This window comes from Oncorhynchus mykiss, chromosome 24, assembly GCF_057628025.1.
Source record: "Oncorhynchus mykiss isolate SJ-2025 chromosome 24, ASM5762802v1, whole genome shotgun sequence".
In the NCBI taxonomy this organism is placed as follows: Eukaryota; Metazoa; Chordata; class Actinopteri; order Salmoniformes; family Salmonidae; genus Oncorhynchus; species Oncorhynchus mykiss.
In genome coordinates this window covers 25,200,320-25,217,104 of record NC_143045.1, presented here as the reverse complement: position 1 = coordinate 25,217,104, position 16,785 = coordinate 25,200,320, and the positions used below count along the sequence as shown (strand labels likewise).

General features: G+C 45.3%; 1 protein-coding gene across 6 annotated transcripts in view; it reads left to right on the top strand.

Moving 5' to 3' along the window:
- Positions 1–16,785, top strand: part of sez6b (seizure related 6 homolog b) — a 159,833-nt gene that overhangs the window by 85,262 nt on the left and 57,786 nt on the right. For all 6 annotated transcript variants that reach the window (XM_090218761.1, XM_090218760.1, XM_021582864.3 and 3 more), the window contains exons 2-3: positions 12,284–13,054; positions 14,847–14,980. In XM_090218761.1, coding sequence (XP_090074887.1) covers positions 12,520–13,054; positions 14,847–14,980 — 669 coding nt within the window. In that variant the 5' untranslated portion in view covers positions 12,284–12,519. The remainder of the gene's footprint in view (positions 1–12,283; positions 13,055–14,846; positions 14,981–16,785) is intronic.

The following is a 16,785-nucleotide window of genomic DNA, read 5'->3' as shown; positions in this document are numbered from 1 at the left end:
GGAGAATCTGGTCGACTGGCGGATCTGGGAGAATCTGGTCGACTGGCGGATCTGGGAGAATCTGGTCGACTGGCGGATCTGGGAGAATCTGGTCGACTGGCGGATCTGGGAGAATCTGGTCGACTGGCGGATCTGGGAGAATCTGGTCGACTGGCGGATCTGGGAGAATCTGGTCGACTGGCAGATCTGGAAGAGTCTGGTCGACTGGCAGATCTGGAAGAGTCTGGTCGACTGGCAGATCTGGAAGAGTCTGGTCGACTGGCAGATCTGGAAGAGTCTGGACGACGGGCAGATCTGGAAGAGTCTGGTCGACTGGCAGATCTGGAAGAGTCTGGACGACTGGCAGATCTGGAAGAGTCTGGACGACTGGCAGATCTGGAAGAGTCTGGACGACTGGCAGATCTGGAAGAGACTGGTCGACACAGACTGGCTGCTCTGGCTGCTCCATGCTGACTGACAGCTCTGGCTGCTCCATGCTGGCAGACTGCTCTGGCTGCTCCATGATGACTGGTAGCTCTGGCTGCTCCATGCTGACTGGCTGCTCCATGCTGACTGGCAGCTCTGGCTGCTCCATGCTGACTGGCTGCTCCATGCTGACTGGCTGCTCCATGCTGACTGGCTGCTCCATGCTGACTGGCGGCCCTGGCTGCTCCATGCTGACTGGCGGCCCTGGCTGCTCCATGCTGACTGGCGGCCCTGGCTGCTCCATGCTAACTGGCAGCTCTGGCGGCTCCTTGCAGACTGGCAGCTCTGGCGGCTCCTTGCAGACTGGCAGCTTTGGCGGCATCCTGCAGACTGGTAGCTCTGGCGGCTCCTTGCAGACTGGCAGCTCCATGCAGACTGGCAGCTCCTTGCAGACTGGCAGCTCCTTGCTAACTGGCAGCTCTAAGCTAACTGGCAGCTCTATGCTAACTGGCAGCTCTATGCTAACTGGCAGCTCTATGCTAACTGGCAGCTCTATGCTAACTGGCAGCTCTATGCTAACTGGCAGTTCTGAACAGGCGGGAGACTCCGGCAGCGCTGTAGAGAAGGCAGGCTCTAACAGCGCTAAACAGGCAGGAGACTCCGACAGCGCTGAAGAGAAGGGAGGCTCTGGCAGCGCTGGACAGGCGAGGCGCACTGTAGGCCTGATGCGTGGTGCTGGCACTGGTGGTACTGGGCCGAGGACACGCACAGGAAGCCTGGTGCGGGGAGCTGCTACCGGAGGGCTGGGGTGTGGAGGTGGTACTGGAAAAACCGGACCGTGCAGGCGCACTGGAGCTCTTGAGCACCGAGCCTGCCCAACCTTACCTGGTTGAATGCTCACGGTCGCCCTGCCAGTGCGGCGAGGTGGAATAGCCCGCACTGGACTATGCAGGCGAACCGGAGAAACCGAGCGCAAGGCTGGTGCCATGTAAACCGGCCCAAGGAGACGCACTGGGGACCAGCTGCGTAGAGCCGGCTTCATGGCATTAGGCTCGATGCTCAATCTAGCCCGGCAGACACGCGGAGCTGGAATATACCGCACCGGGCTATGCACCCGCACTGGAGACACCGTGCGCACCACTGCATAACACGGTGCCTGTCCGGTCTCTCTAGCCCCCCGGTAAGCACAGGGAGTTTGCGCAGGTCTCCTACCTGGCGTAGCCATACTCCCTGTTAGCCCCCCCCCAAGAAATTTTTGGGGCTGCCTCTCGGGCTTCCTTGCCAGCCGTGTTCCCTCATATCGCCGGCTCCTCTCTCCGGCTGCCTCTGCTCTCCTAAGTGCCTCCACCTGTTCCCATGGGAGGCGATCTCTTCCAGCCAGTATCTCCTCCCAAGTGTAACAGCCCTTGCCATCCAAAACGTCCTCCCATGTCCATTCCTCTTTACGCTGCTGTTGCTGCCTGTTGACACGCTGCTTGGTCCGTTGGTGGTGGGTGATTCTGTAACGGTTTTCTTCGTGAGAAGGAGAGTCGGACCAAAATGCAGCGTGTAGATTGCGATTCATGTTTAATGAATTAACACACTAAACACAAACACTACAAAAACAATAAACGTAACGAAAACCTAAACAGCCTATCTGGTGAAAACACATAGACAGGAACAATCACCCACAAACACACAGTGAAACCCAGGCTACCTAAATATGGTTCCCAATCAGAGACAATGATGAACACCTGCCTCTGACTGAGAACCATATCAGGCTGAACATAGAAATAGACAAACAAGACATGAAACATAGAATACCCACTCAGATCACACCCTGACCAATCAAAACATAGAAAATACAAAGTAAACTATGGTCAGGGCGTGACATGGTTCTCAATCAGAGGCAGCTGTCAATCGTCGTCCCTGATTGAGAACCATATTTAGGTAGCCTGTTTTCTATTGTGTTTCGTGGGTGATTATTTTCTGTTTCTGTTGTGTGTCTGCACCAGCCAGAACTGTTTTCGGTCATTCTCTTTGTTAGTTTTGTTATTTCCGTGTTCATTTAATAAATATGGACACATACCACGCTGCACCTTGGTCCTCACCTTCTTCCACCAACAACGGCCGTTACATATACAAACATCACATTGTGTCTTCTCAGTCAATTGGATTGTGTTTTGTGGTACATTTTCCCTGATATAGATGTTTCAACATACAGTAACAAAAATATCAAAGCAACATGTAAAGTGTTGGTCCTATGTTTTATGAGCTGAAATAAAAGATCCCAGTAATTGTCCATATGCACAAAAAGCTTATTGCTCTCAAGTTGTGTGCACATATTTGTTTAAATCCCTGTTAGTGAGCATTTTGTCCTTCACAAAGATAATCCATAAACCTTACAGGTGTGGCATATCAAGAAGCTGATTAAACAGCATGATCATTACACAGGTGCAAGTTGTGCTGGGGACAATAAAAGGCCAACCAATGCCACAGATGTCCCAAGTTGAGAGGGAGCGTATATTTGGCATGCTGACTACAGCACTGTCCAACAGACCTGTTGCCAGATAATTAAATGTTAATTTCTCTACCATAAGCCTCCTCCAACATCATTTTATCAGACACGTGTGACCATGCCAGCCCAGGACCTTCACATCCGGCTTCTTCACCTGTGGGATCATCTGAGGAGGGGAAGAGGGGGTGCTGAGGAGAATTTCTGTCTGTAATAAAGCCCTTTTGTGGGTGTCTTGCCTGCTCGCGCTCCCCCTCTCTGGCGCTCAAGGGTGCCAGTCTGCCCTTCATTATGCACACCTGTGCACACCTGAATAGTTATGCACGCTCAAGTTTTCTGTTAATTTTTTGTCTTATTTCTTGTTTGTTTCACAATAAAAAATATTTTGCATCTTCAAAGTGGTAGGCATGTTGTGTAAATCAAATGATACAAACGCCCCAAAATGTATTTTAATTCCAGGTTGTAAGGCAACAAAAAAGGAAACATGTCAAGGGGGTGAATACCTTCGCAAGCCACTGTACTCAGAACATTAGAAGGAAGCAAAGAATATTGCTGCATTCTTGGAGCTAGAAACATAAGCATTTTGCTGCACCTGACATAACATCTGCAAAACTGTGTATGAGACCAGTCAACTTTGATTTGATGATTTCAGATCGAAACATTGAAACAATCCTGCAAGCAAGCTCTTGTATGATATTTTTGAAACGGTTCAGAACTTTATATTGCTGGTCGGAACAGTGGAACGGTTCCAAACCCTGTTCCAGACAGTGGTTTCTCTCTCGCACCTCCTTCTGAACCGCACAGTTTTCCTCCTTATCAATCACCCCACAAAGTCACACACGCACGCACACTTATCGTGAGGAGCATCTTGACCAATGACATTCCTATTATGGAGGACATATTAAAAGTGCACTAGAGATATAAAACCAGTAAGAATGAAGAGGAAAAGGGAAAACTCTGACTGTGCCTCAAATGTAATGTCTTTGATTTGTGTCCTGCTAGATTGTTTCGCCCACTTAAGTATAACACACACAGGGCCTGATAATGAATCTTTTGAGATGGTACAGCGATAACGATGTGCTGCTAGTCTACTCTAATTATGTGGGCAGAGAAATCAGAGAGACGCTATGCTTTAGCCCAGTTATCATTTACATTACACAGACCAAGGATTTCCACACAGCGCAGAGCTACAGACAGCATGCATAACAGGGCACTAGACTCACACACACAACAGTGCCGTACTCTAGTTTCTCGAGGCAATAATTCAAATACATTTTAAGATTTCAGAATAGCAGAGACATTTTCTCTCCAGCCTTACTTCGTCAAAGTATGATCATCTGTTGTTTTGGAAGCACATAGAACATATTTGACATGTTACAGTTTATCACAAACAACAAAAGGTCATAAACAGCACCGGCATGAGATGCTGATTCAACATGCAAACAGGAAGTGAGAAGGCAATGATGGGAAGCTTCCAAGCTTTGAGCAAGTTAATCAAGTGGAGTGTGAAAATAAATATCAACCAAAGATGTCAAAATAGTGTGTTCTGCATGGCAACATGCACAATAAGACCGTCTGATTAGATTTCTCTCTGTCTTTGGAGCTCAATTCAAATCAAATTGTCCGTTATCCTGTCTGAACAGGTTCTGCTTCCCTCCCTCAGAATATGAGGAGTAGGTAGATAATATCGTATCAACCATCAATTTCACAGTTGCATGTCTGAAATGTAATATTGACTTAACAAAAGTCAGACAATATAGGGCTAGGGGATAGCTCATATTGATTAGTTATGGTAGCACACAAACTAATAGAGACCCACAGTGGAGGTGTCATAATACCCTTAAACCGCTAGGTTTTATGGGTATTATGACTCATACTGTGCTACTCTACAGGAGAGAATAGAGGCTGAGGCCAGAACACATTCACTTCACTTGCCATTTTCCCTCTGGTCCTGTAAAACCACGTCCTTTACACTCACCCAATTACACCCAGCCAGGCACCTTTGGAAAAGGTCATTCTCTCATCTCCATAATGACCGGGGACAAAGCCCAAGCAGGTTATCTCTCATCTCCATAATGACCAGGGACAAAGCCCAAGCAAGTTAGATCAATGCAAGGACACCCACTATCAGTGGAGCTGTATTGATTTGTGGATCTGAGAGGAGAACACTGATGAACACTGCTGAGGTGAACTGAGCCTGCTACTTTACCTAGGCAGGAGAGGAGAGGGCAAGGACATGCTCCTTTCTTACGTACAGTTTGTCGTTCCTTTCTGCTCCTTTTTAAACTTCTGAAATCATAATTGTTTTACATTTAGCTCTTCATTAAATGACTTCACAAATCAGGCTGTGTGGATAAAGCAGCTTGCTATGGAGCTACAGCTAAGCTATATCTCAGTGAGTTGTTTACATGCGTGATGGAAAGACAAGTGTAGGGCGTGACAGACATTTTGCGGGTAGGGAGAGAGCGAGAGAGGGTGAAGGAGGAGGCTTGGCTTGAAACGCTGGACATCTTGGAAGTACATGCATTATCTAAATTAAAGGCGCTACATGTTCAATCTTCTGCAGAAGTCAGAGCATTCATACTTCTTGCGTTTCACGGAGCAGGGCAGGGCTGTTGTGAAGGAAGATATCAAGGAAGGCGAGTTTGTGTTTATACAGGACCCCTCCCCCCTACTGTCAACCAATCATGTCAATGCGGAGCTATACAGAGCCCTCCGCATTGTTACAAAATTTGTGTGCCGCACGGCCTCTGCATGCCTCCGGAGGCATCACACCACCCATACAGCGCCTCCCACCACATTTTCAGATAAAGCATAAATTGGCTTTTAGGCACACATAATTATACCTACTTAGTGCCGGCTTCTGTGGAGGAACTTTAAATGTCTTTGAACTTCAGAGTTGGCTTAACATTGGACCAGAGAAGCTAGCTTCACCAGGATTAAAAAAACAACAACCTTTTTTGTAGTTAAAAACCTCTTTGGGCAAGGTGGGACGCTAGCGACCCACCTCGATAACATCCGTTGAAATTGCAGAGTGCGAAATTCAAAAATGGTCATATTAAACATTCATGAAAATACAAATGTCTTACATTGTTTAAAAGCTTAATGTCTTGTTAATCCAACCGCGTTGTCAGATTTCAAAAGGCTTTACCATGCGATTATCTGAGGACGGCGCTCCGCAACACCAGCATTTTAAACATTTTCCAAACCAGCAGAGGCGTCACAAAAATCAGAAATAGCAATAAAATAAATCACTTACCTTTGAAGATCTTCCTCTGTTTGCAATCTCAAGGGTCCCAGCTACACAACAAATAGTTGTTTTGTTCGATAAAGTCCTTCTTTATATCCCCAAAAAATCAGTTTAGTTGGTGCGTTTGATTCAGTAATCCACCCGTTCCACTCATGCAGACAAAGGAATCTGGTAAACTTCGTCCAAACAAGTCAAACAACATTTCTAATCAATCCTCAGGTACCCTAATATGTAAATAAATGATACAATTTAAGACGGAATGTAGCATGTTCAATAACGGAGATAAATAGCGAAGTGCGCGCCCTCATCCACGCGTGCCTCAAGACTACAGTCCAAATGAGTCACCTTGAAATACTACAACTACTAGCTAATTTAAAAAAAAACAAGCCTGAGACCTTTCTAAAGACTGTTGACATCTAGTGGAAGCCATAGGAACTGCAATCTGGGAGGAATTCCTTTGAATATCCCATAGACAAGCATTGGAATGGCCTGTGACCTCAAAAACAAAAATATCTGGATGGATTCTCCTCGGGTCTTCACCTGCCATATCAGTTCTGTTATACTCACAGAGATTATTTTAACAGTTTTAGAAACTGGCCTGAGTAACAGGCAGTTTACTTTGGGCACGTCAGTCATCCGAACTTCCGAATACTGCCCCTTAGCCTTAATTAAGAAGTTTTAAAAATCCAATCTGGAATGTGAACTATAGTATCTCTAACTAGCATTGAAAAAGTTAATCCATTCATCTCTAATAAAAATCTCTCTCCCTATCTTCTGAATCAATCTTGTAACTTCAGGCTACAGCTATGCTTCTGAGGGGGAGGGGCAGGTAGCCTACATGCACACACTGGCAAAGATTTTCAGCTGGTAGGTAGACGCTGGAAGAAGTTCTAGTCGACACTGGGGGGGCTTTGCATAGGTGCTTTGTTGCTTTTTTTGTGGGACTGAAAAAAAATGCCCAGAACGTAAAATAACGTTATTAACCGTTTCCCATGCTTTTAAAATAACAGTTCTGTTCCTGGAGCCATATACAGTGGGGAGAACAAGTATTTGACACACAGCCGATTTAGCAGGTTTTCCTACTTACAAAGCATGTAGAGGTCTGTAATTTTTATCATAGGTACACTTCAACTGTGAGAGACAGAATCTTAAACACAAATCCAGAAATTCACATTGTATGATTTTTAAGTAATTAATTAGCATTTTATTGCATGACATAAGTATTTGATCACCTACCAACCAGTAAGAATTCCGGCTCTCACCGACCTGTTAGTTTTTCTTTAATAAGCCCTCCTGTTCTCCACTTGTACTACCTGTATTAACTGCACCTGTTTGAACTCGTTACCTGTATAAAAGACACCTGTCCACACACTCAATCAAACAGACTCCAACCTCTCCACAATGGCCAAGACCAGAGAGCTGTGTAAGGACATAAGAGATAAAATTGTAGACCTGCACAAGGCTGGGATGGGCTACAGGACAACAGGCAAGCAACTTTGTGAGAAGGCAACAACTGTTGGCGCAATTATTAGAAAATGGAAGAAGTTCAAGATGATGGTCAATCACCCTCGGTCTGGGGCTCCATGCAAGATCTCACCTCGTGGGGCATCAATGATCATGAGGAAGTTGAGGGATCAGCCCAGAACTACATGGCAGGACCTGGTCAATATCCTGAAGAGAGCTGGGACCACAGTCTCAAAGAAAACCATTAGTAACACACTACGCCGTCATGGATTAAAATACTGCAGCACATGCAAGGTCCCCCTGCTCAAGTCAGCGCATGTCCAGGCCCGTCTAAAGTTTGCCAACTTCTGGATGATCCAGAGGAGGTATGGGAGAACGTCATGTGGTCTGATGAGACAAACATATAGCTTTTTGGTCTAAACTCCATTCGCCGTGTTTGGAGGAAGAAGAAGGATGAGTACAACCCCAAGAACACCATCCCAACCGTGAAGCATGGAGGTGGAAACATCATTCTTTGGGGATGCTTTTCTGCAAAGAGGACAGGACGACTGCACCGTATTGAGGGGAGGATGGATGAGGCCATGTATTGCGACATCTTGGCCAACAACTTCCTTCCCTCAGTAAGAGTATTGAAGATGGATCGTGGCTGGATCTTCCAGCATGACAACGACCCGAAACACACAGCCAGGGCAACTAAGGAGTGACTCCGTAAGAAGCATCTCAAGGTCCTGGAGTGGCCTAGCCAGTCTCCAGACCTGAACCCAATAGAAAATCTTTGGAGGGAGCTGAAAGTCCGTATTGCCCAGCAACAGCCCCAAAATTTTTTTTTTTTTTAACTAGGCAAGTCAGTTAAGAACAAATTCTTATTTTCAATGACAGCCTAGGAACAGTGGGTTAACTGCCTGTTCAGGGGCAGAACGACAGATTTGTACCTTGTCAGCTCGGGGATTTGAATTTGCAACCTTCCGGTTACTAGTCCAACGCTCTAACCACTAGGCTACCCTGCCGCCCAGAACCTGAACGATCTGGAGAAGGTCTGTATGGAGGAGTGGGCCAAAATCCCTGCTGCAGTGTGTTTAAACCTGGTCAAGAACTACAGGAAACGTATGATCTCTGTAATTGCAAACAAAGGTTTCTGTACCAAATATTAACTTCTGCTTTTCTGATGTATCAAATACTTATATCATGCAATAAAATGCTAATTAATTACTTAAAAATCATACAATGTGATTTTCTGGATTTTTGTTTTAGATTCCGTCTCTCACTGTTGAAGTGTACCTATGATAAAAAATTACAGACCTCTACATGCTTTGTAAATAGGAAAACCTGCAAAATCGGCAGTGTATCAAACAAATACTTGTTCTCCCCACTGTAGATCACTTTCTTTCCCTCTTCTGAAAATCTCGTTATTTTCCGGTTTTCGGTTCTGTTCCCTGATCCGGTTCCAACCTCTAGTCTGAACACATGCCCCTGTGTACTACTGTTGATTCAAGAGCGAGAGCACCACTCATCTTTAAGATCCTCACCCAGGCCCAGACCCAAGGGAGACCCAGGCTACTCAGATTAAAATAACACCATGGTGTTCAATTATTCATGGTACAGCGTAGAGATGATGTAGCCAACTTTCAGTCAGTGTGTGTGTGTGTGTGTGTGTGTGTGTGTGTGTGTGTGTGTGTGTGTGTGTGTGTGTGTGTGTGTGTGTGTGTGTGTGTGTGTGTGTGTGTGTGTGTGTGTGTGTGTGTGTGTGTGTGTGTGTGTGTGTGTGTGTGTGTGTGTGTGTGCATAATGTAGTTTCAAAATAAAATGCAAGAGTATTGGTCTTTTCTTTCAAAAGGAATCTACTGGATTTCTTTCAACTGGATTGACTGTGCTTCCCTAAGAAGGAGTTTTGCTTCCGTGTTTTGTGAAGCCTTGAGCCCAGACCTCATAGCCATGATGTTAAGGTTTCTCAGAACTTTAATCAATGGAGTTTATATTGAATTCATGGATTATTCAAGATAAACCTACTTTTTTCTGGTGGTGCCTTTAGAAAACTAAAATGATGAACATCAAAGTACCGCTGAAGCTTATTCCCTTCTCTGTGAATCTCTCTGTGCATCTCTCTGTGCATGTGTCTCCTGAAGTGTTGGCTTCTGACAAAGGAAAGGAGAAAGGCGGGAGAGAGCGGGATGTGCAGAGGGTTTATAACAAATACCCTGTGGTTATACAGTTATTCCATATATATCTATGGTAATACCATTTGATACTTACAGTATGCTGTTTGCTACCTCTTCAAATACATTTGTCTTTGATAGTACTACTGTAAATTCTTATTGTAGATCTGATTCTGAGACCCTATTATCAGTCAGACATTTGATGTAAAGCCTCAAATACTAATTTAATTTTAAACATACTATTAGTATTTGAAATGCAGTATTGTTTAATAAGATATTTGACTTTTACCAGCAAGGATCTACAGTACCTACAACCTCTGTGTCTGTATTTTCAGTCTTCTCTCCCCTGGCAACAGCTTTCACATGTCATTGCCATACCGAGTGTGGATTTTATTTAATACCAGCCAAGGAGTGGATTATTTTACAAAACTCATGCTGCTCCTGTAAGAAGAAATGTGTACATTGTGCTTTTTATTTTACACGTCATAGAAAGGACTGTATATAAATATAGTCAGTTCAGTTCAATTTGTGGTTTGCATTTGTTGTGGTTGTGTTTCAGATGATTTTATGCCCAATAGAAATGGTAAATAATGTATTGTGTCATTTCAAATTAGAATATGTTTCTAAACACATGGATTCTCCCATGATTACGTCTAGTCCTGAATGAATCGGGAAACATTATGAGTGAGACATGCTAACCTTTCACCTTTACAATAACAGGAGGAGGGGATGGTGTTTCTGCCTCTGTAACTTTCTCACTCATCACTACTCAGGATTATCCGTAATCATGGTAGCATCCACATTAATGTAGAATGGTTTAGAAACATTTTTGGCCTTTTGTGTGCAGCTATGGACAGCTGCCCAATCAGTCATAGCTGGGTAATGTTCTTTGTTACGGTTAAGTCAGTTGAGTCTGATAGGTTCCATTCTCACCCCAGCGGTGGTTCTCATCGAATCTTCCTTCCACGTCTGCCCATCACAGTCCCATCTTGATGCGGCAGATGTGGGCAACCTCAGCTGTAGATGGTTTGTACACCTTGACCAGATTAAGCAGCTGTGTTGTGAAATCACTTGCGTCCTTGGTGGGGTGATGGAGGTCCTTGGCAATCTCCTTCATCTCGTCTTGTCTTCTGGATGTTGACCTCTGGGTGCCAATCAGCATGACCAGGATCATCAGGAGCTGGTCGAGGTTGTGGATTTGGGAATGTTACCAGGGGTGCCTGAATGAGAAAGGTTATGTCGGGTCCCCTTTTGGGCCAGTTCTTGTTGTTACGGTTGAGGGGGATGGAGAGCAAATCAGACCTCTGAGCCCATCAACACCAGACATGGGAGTCAATGTGGGTGGTGTGTAAAACGGATTCTGGCTCCTCATGGGGGGGTTTGTTGGGAACTGGCCCCTCCCCCCAAGTCAATCAGGTTCAGGTCAGGATAGATAGATAGGCAGTTGGACTGTTGGAGCTGGGGCCGGAGCAGGAATATGTGGGTGGAAAATCATGGTATACATTGACCACTCTAGTGGAAAATCATTGTCGTCATCCCAATTTCTTATTTTTCTCTTATCTTCTTCCATCTATTCTTCTTTCTTACTTTCTTGTACAATTATGCCTTTAACTCTCCTATTAGTCCTGTGTTCTGCTTCTCTTTCCCATTTCCTGAAATCATCCCAATCTATCCTATTTGCTTTGCCATTCTTGGTTGTCTCAAAATCTTGCAACTTCTTCCTACATTCTGCTGACAAGGCTTCACTTAATGCACCTTTCAAGGGAAAATCTTCTACCTTGTGCCTGAGCGGTAGCTGTTCCAGAATGTCCCTGCCCCACTTACCTGCCATTACCTTCAGTCAGCAGGTCAGACAGGCAAGGCTCTCCCTTGCTGCTCTTGACTCCCATTGTGGAAAACTCTGTCTACACACACATGCTCAGAAACCAAAACAAACAATATTTCATTGGGAACTACTTCCTTTTCTAAGAATTGATTAATAAAAAAATAGGCACTTGTCCTGAAAAATATGTTTTTGCTTGTCTATGGGTTTTGTTCCCAATAATCCGCATTTACCCGGCAATATCTCTGCTATAAAATCGGGAGGTCCGTGGGAGAGTTGGGTCTCCGCTTTAATAACCTTTGTGGCAGTTTAGCAGGTGTGTGAGATCACGATGGGAACATAGTGTACAAACAAATAAGAACGTCAGTTTTATTACCCCTTTCTGCTGATAGAATTGTCGCTGCAGCTCAAGCTAGCCTCTGATCTCTTCATGTCTCCACACAGCTGTGCCCTTGAAAGATACGAAAATAACAAGATGGACTCAAAAACTGTGGTCACTCTCAGAGGCTCTTTGTCTTTGGTCATGTGACCAAGTTACTTAAAAACGAGAGAGGAAAAACACTGGCTTCTTGTTACATGAGAGAAACAGACAGTGGAACTGTACAGGCTCATACAGCGCATGTGCATAACAACGTTTGTCATTTCTACCACCATACTGTCCCAATACTGTATGTGTTCTGTCTGTGTTGTTCCAGGTTCCTATTCTGAGGATGGGACGTCCGTCACACAGAGGGGACAGTCTGAAGGTGGAGGGCCCAGCCCGTACCCCAACACACGGGACACTGACAGAGGGATCCCCCTGGTGACAACCGCCCCTCCCCTGAATGTCCCCAACCATCACACTCTCTACAAGGGCTTCCTCCTTCAGGAGTCCCTCCAAGGACAGCGGCATTTCTTTGAGGACAGTGGGGGTGTGGATACCCACCCCACTATGCCACCCTCAGGTCCCCACTTTGCCAGAGACCCCTCCGCCACTCACACGGTGCCACACAAGGAAGAGCTGGCTTTCTCCGATGTTGCCTCAACCACTACCATTGTGGCAACAGCCACGTCACCGTTGGCAACACAGGGTAGCTCTGTTCCAGGGGGGCGTGTCTCTGTGACTCAGAGAGGGGCGTTGACCAATAGCAGGGGGAGGAGGACAGAGGAAGAAGCTGATGCCATGGATACCCTGACCACTCCTGTCATGCACACCTCTGCCCTCCCTCCCCACTCAAACACTCACAACCTGTCTGCTCCTATGGGTGACAGACACTCTGAGGTCCCTTCCCCATCCACCATGACTCCCCCAGTCTTGACCACTCTAGTGGAGAAGGATAAAGGGAAGTCAGCAGAACACAACATGAGCCATGCCAGTGATGGTGTAGCGATGGACACTTCTGCAGTATCTGGTGATGTGGATGATGAGACCACTACGACTACTATAACCACAACCACCATCATCACCACCAGCCTGCCCAACCCAGGTAATGTAACACAGCCAGGCTATGTAGCTACACACTTCTAATGATCACCTACTCTTAACCAGAGACATACGGTGTACGAATTACTGTCAAATACAATATCCTGCACCACACCCAACACCAGTTTCCACGATTCTGTCTTCATTGAGAAGATACTGTATAATGAACAGCATGCTCAGATTGTCATTATACATTTCTAGAGATAATCCTGGGCCTTGGTGGGTTGTAAAGTGGCTGAATTTCACCCTCTCCAACACAGCAGCTCTGTGTCTGTCTGTCTGAGACACCAGTGTGCTCACAATCTCAATCCTCTCTGTTTGCAGCTCACATATCTAAACAGCCAAGGGGCTTAAATTAATTACAACATCAGTATTCCTGCTCCTCTCACACTCAATCAAGAGCTCCTGAAATGGAGTGGAAACCAGATTGCAACCATGAGATATTGAGACACATTTGTATTATGGTGGGAGTGAAGGAGAATTTTCAGCCTGGTCTCATAGACTAGATAGCCGTAACATAGTAAACGTAAATACAGGACACTCAAATTATTATGATATGTTATGTTTGGTATGGTTAAAGGCAAGGCAAGGCAAAAAACAAAAGGAGGGTGTTTGGTTGGAGTGGATGCATTGAAGGATAACATGAACTTCTAGCAACCCAAAGGTTGTGTGTTCAAATCTCATCACTGACAACTTTAATATTTTAGGAAATTAGCAACTTTGCAACTTTTTACTTACCACTTTTTAGCTATTTTGCAACTACTTAGCATGTTAGTCAACCCTTCCCCTAACCTTAACCTTTTAACCTAACCCTAACCCTTAAACTATAACCCTAACCCCAGCCTAGCTAACGTTAGCCACCTAGCTAAAGTACGCATTAGCCATCTAGCTAATATTTGCCAGGTATTGCAAATTCATAACATTATTGTACGAATTGCAATTAGTAACATATCATACGTATTGTAATTTTCAACATGTCATACATATTGGATGATGGACATCCCCAAATTAATACATACCATACGAAACGTAACATATCATAACCACTGGAGAGAGACAGACTTACGTTTACTATGTTACGTCTATTCCTAAGTCCAGGTTGGAATCTTAGAGTGGAACGCTCCAAACACAGGCTTTGCTTCATTTGTGCTTTACCCACGGGGACCCCTTCACAACTAATGAAGGGCAGGATGGGGAAATCTCCCAATATGTCTGACACACACACACACACACACACACACACACACACACACACACACACACACACACCCACACGCACACACACACACAGGTACACACATGAATATACCAGCACCTACACACACCTACATACGAAGCACGCACATACAAGCACACAGTAACTTCCTGTTGTCAGCCCTATCTCTGGAGGAAACTCAGAAAGACAGAAATCAAATAAAACGGTCGAGCAGAAACACCTCATGGCGACCAGAAAATTGTCTGTGGTTATTCCCTCCACCTGATCTGTCCCTCGAGCCACACAACCAAAGAGGATAGAGTGAGACGGCCTCTGTTGATTTGGGCAGAAAATTTGAAAACCTTGAAACACTATTAATGTAGGGGGGCTGGTGTGAGTGAGTGAGAGAATGGGACCAGGGAGGGATCAGGAAGGGTTAGTCTTACTTACTTAGGCCAATCGCTCCTCTGGGAGCGTAGGCCATCGACGACTCCTCTCCATCAAACTCTGTTCTGGGCAGTCTTCTCCAGCTTGCTCCACCCCATGCCAGTTAGTGAAGGGGTGTCATTGGTCTTCAATGTTTTTCCTTCTGTCCTTGCAGTTCCCTGTATCTTCAACCTGACAGCACCAGAGGGCTACATAGAGACGCCCCAGCCGTCCAGCTCTCATTACTACTCCTCTGTGGACTGCACCTACACCGTCACGGTCTACACGGGCTATGGAGTAGAGATACAGGTCAGACCGCCACTATTATTGCTAGAAGCGTGTTCATTTTGTACATCAACAACAGTGATTGTCTATAAAAAATATGGTGGATTAAACATAGGAACACACAAGACTGACACATCCTGTCGAGAAATTACATCAGATACCCAAATGCAACATCCAAAATTGCAATTTTGGCTCGCGGGCAAAACCACACTAGTGCTTCAAAATGATGATGATGACCACTCAGTTCCAAGGTATTTACTGTTATAGTGCAGCGACTGACCTTTGGAAGCTGACACAGTGATTTAAACAGGGAATCTACCTCCACCTGAAGCCTCTCATCCACATGATTACTTCTCCAGCTCAGCTTCTTTCTCTCATAAGATATACAATAGCCATTACCTCTCTGACCTTCCAGATGCTTGATCTAATATATTTTGGATGAAATTAATATGTACCGCAAATCATTCTCAATGATGCATCCCAGCTGCTTCATGTCTTCTGTGAAAGAACAGAAAATGAGGAGGTGGAGGGTGGAGAGAGGTGAACGTTCTTCCTCTCCACTGTTCTTCCTATCATCGCCTGCCTGCGCTTGCTAACACCCGGGACAGCAGCACATGTATACCCTGAGTGTACATACAATTTGTGTAAAAACATTCCTAATATTAAGTTACAACCAGTTTTGCCCTCAGAACAGCCTCAATTATTTGGGGCATGGACTCTACAAGGTGTATAAAACATTCCACAGGGATGCTGGCCCATGTTGACTCCAATGCTTCCCACAGTTGTGCCAAGTTGTCTGGATGTCCTTTGGGTGATGGACCATTCTTGTTAGACAAGGGAAATCTATTGAGTGTGGAAAACCCAGCAGCGTTGCAGTTCTTGACACACTAAAATCGGTGCGCCTGGTACCTACTACCATACCCCGTTCAGAGACACTTAAATCTTTTGTTCCTAATGTTTTGTCCACTCAGTATACGTCTCTCTTCTCTTATCTCCTCATCTTGAATTATTCAATGTGATTTAGATGTAAGGAAGCTTCTTCTCTTAATGAATTACTTATGGATTATGTGTCCAGTCTTTTTGCTTGTTTACGGGACTCTTTTATTGTCTTCCTGTTAAAATGTCTCCGCAGCTCCTCTTAACTTCATTAAAGATACCTTACCCTCAGGTTGATTGACTAAATAATGTGGCATTCAGACAATGTGTGGATCACACCTCTACGCCCCACCATGATCCACTACGCCCCCCCTACGCCCCCTACGCCCCTCTACAACCCTCTACACCCCTTTACACCCCACTACACTCAGTCTACACCCCTTTACACTCAGTCTACACCCCTCTACACCCCTTTACACCCCACTACACTCAGTCTACACCCCTCTACACCCCTTTACACCCCACTACACTCAGTCTACACCCCTCTACACCCCTTTACACCCCACTACACTCAGTCTACAACCCTCTACACCCCTTTACACCCCACTACACTCAGTCTACACCCCTTTACACCCCACTACACTCAGTCTACACCCCTCTACACCCCTTTACACCCCACTACACTCAGTCTACACCCCTTTACACCCCACTGCACTCAGTCTACACCCCTCTACACCCCTTTACACCCCACTACACTCCAGGTGGTGTCATCCTGTTTCTAAAAGACTGGGTTGATAATTCCTTTTATCTGGAAATCTTATGGATTAATCTACTTCAAAGGACTTCTCTAGACCAGGGGGCTTTGTAGAATGTGGGTCTTAACAACTCCAGTTTATCATTCATTTTAGCGTAAGCTGGATTTAAATGGTTGCCTTGATGTAGGCAAGAAGATA